The 7,061-nt window shown below is 50.2% G+C and overlaps 1 protein-coding gene across 7 annotated transcripts in view; it reads left to right on the forward strand.

Annotated features, from left to right (window-relative positions):
- The window catches only part of BCORL1 (BCL6 corepressor like 1), a 33,779-nt gene extending 27,884 nt beyond the window's left edge, over positions 1–5,895 (forward strand). For all 7 annotated transcript variants that reach the window (XM_061598519.1, XM_061598520.1, XM_061598517.1 and 4 more), the window contains 4 exons: positions 102–247; positions 729–806; positions 2,303–2,456; positions 4,389–5,895. In XM_061598519.1, the coding sequence (XP_061454503.1) occupies positions 102–247; positions 729–806; positions 2,303–2,456; positions 4,389–4,671 (661 nt within the window). In that variant the 3' untranslated portion in view covers positions 4,672–5,895. The remainder of the gene's footprint in view (positions 1–101; positions 248–728; positions 807–2,302; positions 2,457–4,388) is intronic.
- The last annotated feature ends 1,166 nt before the right edge of the window (positions 5,896–7,061 follow it).

The following is a 7,061-nucleotide window of genomic DNA, read 5'->3' on the forward strand; positions in this document are numbered from 1 at the left end:
GATTGTGCAATGGGGAAGGCGGGGAGGACAGGGTAACCTTCAGTCTGCCTGCAGCCTTTTGAATCGACAAAACAGGATTTAAAACGCTCATCTCTTGGCAGGCCTGTCCACGATGCTGTGGTGAACGACAACTTAGAGACCATGTGGCTCCTGCTGTCTTATGGTGCTGACCCCACCCTAGCTATGTATTCAGGACAGACGGCCTTGAAGCTGGCCAGCAGCAAAGGGATGAAAAGCTTCCTTAGTGGTAAGTTTCCTTTTTTTAGGGGGCAATGCAGCAGTTTTATTTTTTCTCCAATGGATGGATGGGTGAGGGGATATGATGCATGTGGAGACTGTGGTGCTAGAATAGAAAATTGTATGGATTTTGCAGGAACAGTACCTGATTTGCAGTAGAGAATTATCTTTCTCAGGGCCACTTCATTGGATTGGTTCTGATGCATAATTTTTCCTCTGAAGCAGAGCTTTGGATGGATTCACATTGCAGGCTATACCTAGAAAATATTGGTTTAAATCTCACATGGATTTTGCAAGAAGTGTCCATGAGCAAAAATCAAGATTCTTGTTCCATGAAGCACTTGCTTGCAAAATCTAATGTGGATTTATCATCCCAATGCAACTGCCTGTGTGTGTGTGTGTATGTTTTAATAGATCTTTGGGAATCTTTGCTAAGCACTCCAGAATGCAGTGACTGCTTAGCTTACTTGTTTCCATCTGTCTTCTTGCAGATTACCTCTTGGATCTGCAGGGGCGAGACGACGGAGACCCCCGCACAGCCTGGGATTTTTACAGCAGTGCTGTATTAGGTGAGTAGAGCCCAGCTGCATTTCCCCCCAGCTCTCCAGCAGAAAAAGTGGCAGAGCTGATTGGCTTCCCTTCACCCCAGAGGCAGGAAGTTTGAAGCAGAGAATGGGAGGCAGGGGATTTCTGGCTTGTTTCCTAATAGCACTGTCTTGTGGCCTGAAACCACTTGCTCCAGCAGCTTAAGGAACAGGGGGAAGGGATCCTCAAGAAATGTGCTTGAACTAGTTTCTTCAAATGACAGGTGATCAGAGTAGCCTGCAAAATTGCATTAGCTGCCTTTTGAAGAAACTGGTTTGGTTGTCCCTAAAGAAGAGTTTTACACTTCAAAATGTGTTGGTCTTACAAATGCATCTTTTCCTTTTCGTCAGTCTAAGTCAGCGATGGGGAACCTGTGGCTTTCCAAATGTTGTTTGTGATTCCTGATGTCCCTGACCATTTGCCATCATGGCTCGGGCTGATGGGAGTCCAACAGCATTTGGAGGGCCACAGGCTCTCCATTCTTACTCTTAAGAGCAGCTGTGAGCCAATGAGGCAAGCAGTAGGCAGCAAGAGATGGGTGACTCTTGGCTATTGTGTTCCAGAGTTCAGGCTAATCTCACTAGGGGAAAAGAGCCTATTACTCCTGTGCCAAAGCAAGTGAGGACGTTCACTTTCCCCCGTAGGTTATGAGGTGGGAGTGAGAGGCAGGATGTGGCCAGGCCTGTTTGTACTCTGCCCTAAAAAGTGGAAGGAAGCTTAACATTTTTGCATCTGTGCAGTCCAGGAGAGTTGAATTTCATGGCTGCCTAAAGTATCCTTCCCTAGCCTGGTGCTCTCCAGGTGTTGCTGGACTCCAATTTCCATCAGCCCCAGTCAACATGGCCCATTGGTCAGGGATGATGGGAGTTGTAGTCCAAAACATCTGGAGGGCACCGGGATGGAGAAGACTGCTCTAAAGGATGCAGGTTGAGCACTGTGCAGTTTTTCTTAACTTGCGCGATTTATTCCAGTTTGGGTTTTGCTTTTGTTTTTTGTCTGCTGTTTATTCTGGTTTTGTGGAGCTACGTGGGTACCGCAGCTGCTGGAAATCTTACATGCTGGCTTCTGAAGTGTCAGGAGGAGACACTGCTTGCTTCAGCTTCTCAGACAAATCTCTGCAGTTAGAAGGGCTAGAAACTTGGGGGGGCGGTGTTAAAACCAGAAGCTGTCATTCTTGCAGATCTGAATTCTGCATCCAATCTGTGCTTTCCCCATCCCACACTCCTGCAGAATCACGACGTAACGCAGCTTCGTATGCGGTCTCTAAATTTCTATCTGCTGCTGCCAGCTGTTCCTCCAGGCTTCTCCATGCTGGGCTTCCTCTGCAACCCATAGTTGGGTTGCTATGGCAGTGGCTGTCCAGCGAGCGAACCGGGCACAGAGAGGCTTAGGCAGCGAGGTTGTGCGTGCAGAGCTCTTGGGGCCAGCAGCGTTTTCCCTCCCTCATCTCCCTTCCCATTTCCTGTGTCCCTCGTTTCAGAGGGGAAAGATGAGATCGGCTGCGACCTTCTGCTCAACCCTCCCGGGAGCTCAGATCAGGAGGAAGACGAGCAGGACTCCGACCGCTTCATGTTTGAGTTCTCTGACAAGCAGCTCCTCCCCTGCTACAACCTGGAAGTGTCCGTCTCCCGGGGGTGAGTACTTGCAGCCTCTCCTTGTTGGCAGAGCTGGAAGGGGGCAGCTTTTGGGACGGGGCCAAATTGTACCATCCCTCTACCCTGTCGGGGGAGAAGGAGCCTTGAAGGGGCATGCAAGCGGTGGAAGGGCCAGTGTCGTCAGAAGGTGAGCCTAGTGGTTAGGCGGGGGGACGGGAGGACAAGCCAGTTAGAGACCATGGGAGCAATCTGAGCAGCTTTTGAGAGCCTGGGGGAAGGGGTGGGGAGTTGCATTTACTTGCTGAGTCAACCCCCCTCCTCCTTTGCCTTCTGGGGCTTGCACAGGGGTGGCAGAGTTTTGCCAGCTGCTCAAGTAGGGGAGGGGCGTTCAGAGAACCCGCTGTGGCAAATGAGGGGCTGGCAAACCAAGACAGGAACGCCACACAAGAGCAGGCTTTATGGTTTTGTGTGGGATGCCTGTTTTGCATGTTTGTGGGGGGGATACCGAACAGTTCCAAAAGGACTGAGGGGATGGTAAGCTGGTGGCCAGGATTCTGCATCTGCAAAACTACAATTCCAAACGCGGTAGTTGCAAAACCATGACCCAAATAAGTGATGCAACGTAAGCAGATCTCAGAAACTTTTGTTTTTGCATCCTTTCGTCTGCTTCGGTTAGACAGAAACTTGGGGGAAGGGATGCACAGCACACAGACAAACAGAGCTGCACAAAAGTTTGGCAGCCTGATCGGTCCAAATCCTGTCTCTTCTCCCTTTACCCCCCCCTTCGCTAATAGCTGCCAGCAGAGACGAGTGCAGAGTTTTCACTCACATCACATGCCAATGAGGCACAGAAGCCTGAGGATTTTTTTTTTAAGCACTAAGGCTCTTTGCACCTACTTGCTCTGTGCAGTTATGGCATCTGGACTGGGGGAAATGGGCTTCCCTCGATATCAGGTGCCGTTGCTTGCAGGTTGGTTTTGGCCCTTGCATTTCATTTTTCAGAAATAACCTTATGGTGGCTAAGAGAGTTACACTTAGAGCCTGGAAGGATAGATACCCACCGTCTATTACTCAAGGGACTGAGGACCTCACTGACCTAGCTACATTGGAAAATATTTCACAATGATGTCAGTTTCGAGTGGATACCTATTTGGACATGTGTAGGACTTATATTCTTATGTGCTTAAATCAAGATGCATGTATGGATGGTTATTGCATCCGTAATGTAAACTGAAGATGGTGGCTTATTGGTGGCAGTGGTGGTGGCAGTAGTAGTAGCGAAAAATGAAATGGACTGCCTTCAAATCAATTCCGACTTACGGCGACCCTATGAATAGGGTCACATAATGAGAAGACATGATTCACTAGACAAGACAATAATGCTGGGGAAAACAGCAGGGAGTAGAAAAAGAGGAAGGCCAAACAAGCGATGGATTCATTCCATAAAGGAAGCCACAGACCTGAACTTACAAGATCTGAACAGGGTGGTTCATGACAGATGCTCTTGAAGGTTACTGATTCATAGGGTCGCCATACGTCGTGGTTGACTTGAAGGCACATAACAACAACAAATGAATAGGGTTTTCATGGTAAGAGGTATCCAGAGGTGGTTTTACCATTGCCTTCCTCTGAGGCTGAGAGGCGGTGACTGGCCTGAGGTCACCCAGTGAGCTTCATGGCTGTGTGGGGATTCGAACCATGGTCTCCCAGGTCGTAGTCCCAACACCTTAACCACTTCACCACACTGGCTCTCTGTAGTAGTAGTAGTTATATATTATTTTTCTTTTTGTATGTTTAATATTTTTATTTCATTTTTCTGTTTTCCCTTTCATTGTTAAATCTGCAAAAACAAACAAAAAACAATTAAATATCGGCTGGTGGGGAGGAGCAGAGTGCGATGGACGGCAGATGGGCAGGGAGGCGTAGAGAGCAGGTCCCCTCTGACTGCCATGCTTCTTCCTTTTGCCCCAGGCCCTGCAACTGGTTCCTCTTCTCGGACGTGCTCAAGCGGCTGAAGCTCTCATCCCGCATCTTCCAGGCTCGCTTCCCGCACTTCGAGGTGACCACCCTGCCCAAGGCAGAGTTCCAGCGCCAGGTGTCGCTGAGCCAGGTGCTGGCCCCAGAAGAAATCCAGGAGCACATGGTACCCCCCTTGGCTCCAGGCGCCGTAGAGACGGTGGAGTTGGTGCGCTATGAGCCGGAGCTGGTTCGGCTGCTGGGCTCGGAGATGGTATTTGAGGCCTGGAGCAGCTGACGGGGGTGTGTGTCAGGCATTCGTTGGACTGCACTGCGAGGCAATAATCTGGACCAATGAGAAGGTGGCCTTGTGGCCAGTGGGCAGGGGCTCTGTCTGCCTGGCCCTCAGTGACAAACAGCAAGCGGTGCTCCTCACCTGCCTGCCCACCCTGGGGGTGGGGTAGGAAGCTGCCGCCTCCCACACCCTGGACTCAGCTGGTTGACCTGCTGCAGGGCCTTGATGGTTTTGAAGCCTCTCCGTGGAACTGCGTCTCTTCCCTCACCCCCAAGCTCTTCCAGAGTATTTATTTAAATTAGTATTTAATTTGTGGTGTTCCTTTTTTGTTCTTGCTAAGTCTGTATCACTGTGATTCGATAGGGGCTGGGGGGGGCTGGACAGATAGACGTCCTGCAGCCCCAGTCCCCATCGGGATGTGCTGGAGGACCAGACTGTGGCTCCCCCCCCCATCCCCCATGACTTAGGCGGAGAGCCCCATTACTTCCCTCCATTTGAGGACCACCCAGCTTCTGTTGGGTGTTTTTCCCTCTCTCTCTCCATCCCCCCCCCCGGCACCCTTTCTGTTAGATTATTTTGTCTCTGAAGTCCAGCCTGCCACTTTTGGAGAGGCAGATGGAGACTGAATTAGTAGACAGCCAAAGGCACCTGATGTTCTCAGCTATTTTCCTCCCCCCCCCGCTTTTAAAATCTCACCTTTGTTCAGTCAGTTCAGGTGGCAAGACAGTAGTCTCCAGCGGTGTGGAAGCAGCAGAGACGAGCCCAGTTGGAGGGCAGGGTGGCGGGGGGGGGGGGTCGTGTCTCTAGATGGTACAGTTTTATTGTACAGGTGCTAACAAGGACTGGACAATCTGTTTTCTGGCTCTCCCCTGCACTGGGGGTGGGGTAGGTTGTTTGGGTGTTAACTTTTTTTGTTCTTTTGTGTTGTGTTTCTCCCCCCCCCAAACTCGGAGAGCTGCATTTCCTTGCACCTCCTCTTCTTTCCCCCCTCTCCAATTTTCCAAACAGGCTGCCTCTTCCTGCTCCCTTCCTTGGAAAAAGGAAACAGCCCTCCCTCACACCCGCCCACCCTCCTTTCTCTTTTACACCAAGGCTTTTTGGGCCTTTGGGGTGTGTGTTCCAGCTGCTGTTTTTTTTCCTTCCTGATTTGTTTTATTCTTAAGCAACGCTTTGGTGTCAAAAACACTTATGTACAGAAAAAACCTGCATCAGGGCCTCCGTCTCCTGCCTCGTCTTTAGGGTCTGGCGTCTCATGGGGGAGGGAGCAGCACCATTGCAGAAGTGCCTTTGCAGCAAGGGGGAAGTGAGCATTGCCTGTGGGCCCTAATGGCTGCCTCTTCCACCCCTTTTAGGCGGCAGGCCAGGAACTGGAGGTTGGGGCTGCACAGATGAAGCGTAGCAGCCACCATTTACCTATACCTTTTTATAGTTGGCTCTTGAAGCAGTTTCTTGACATATCCCTCCCAGGACAGAGCAGGTTGATGGTGGGGAGCAGTTTCTCAGTCTCAGTGAGACAGTAAACACAAGTCCACAAGGAAGGATTTGGCTCCCTACTTCAGTCCATCGCCTAAACTGCTAAACACTGAGGCATCTTGCATGACAGCTGTGATCTGCCCTCCTGCATTCTTTTTGAACTTTTCTCATTTAAGTGATTGAAATTGCCACATGCAGCCAAGCTGTTGTAAGATCCACTAGAGGAAAAAGACAGGTATGTATTGTACTTCCCCACCCCACCCCCAAAGCAGGGCCAATAGCAACTTGCACATGTCTAATAGTGTGTGTGTGTGTAGGGATTCTCTCTCTCTCTCCCAGCATTATCCTAATCCAATGTTTTATTAATTTTTAAAAGGCAAGGGACTTTATCACACAGCTCACTTTTAGGACTCAACCCTTTTGCTCTTTAATGCTTTAAAGCAGGTGTGGGGAACTTTTGGCCCTCAAGGTGTGGCTGAACCACAACTCCCATCAGCCCCAGCAAGCATGGCTGGGATGATGGGAGTTGTAGTTCAGCAACACCTTGAGGGTCAAAGGTTCCCCGTACTTAAAACAATACCGGAGTATCCTCATCCCTTGTGGAAAAATCTTAAGGTACCCTGCTGCTTTATCCCTCATAGCATCCAGCTGTGGTTGAATGCTGTAGTGCCCTGTTGTTTTTACATAAACATCTCAGGCTTGTACTGGGAGAAGGGGAAGGACCAGTTGCAGGGAGACTTGCTTTGGAGTGGATGGTCTTGCTCAGGGACAGGGAAGCTGTGGCCCTCCAGCTGCTGTTGGTAGGCTCCCAACTCCCATCAGCCCCAGCCAACATATCCAGTGGTCAGGGATGATGGACGTTTGAGTCCAACAACGGCTGATGGGCCACAGGTTTGTCATCCCTGATGGAGATTGGTCAT

This window comes from Rhineura floridana, chromosome 16, assembly GCF_030035675.1.
Source record: "Rhineura floridana isolate rRhiFlo1 chromosome 16, rRhiFlo1.hap2, whole genome shotgun sequence".
NCBI lineage: Eukaryota > Metazoa > Chordata > Lepidosauria > Squamata > Rhineuridae > Rhineura > Rhineura floridana.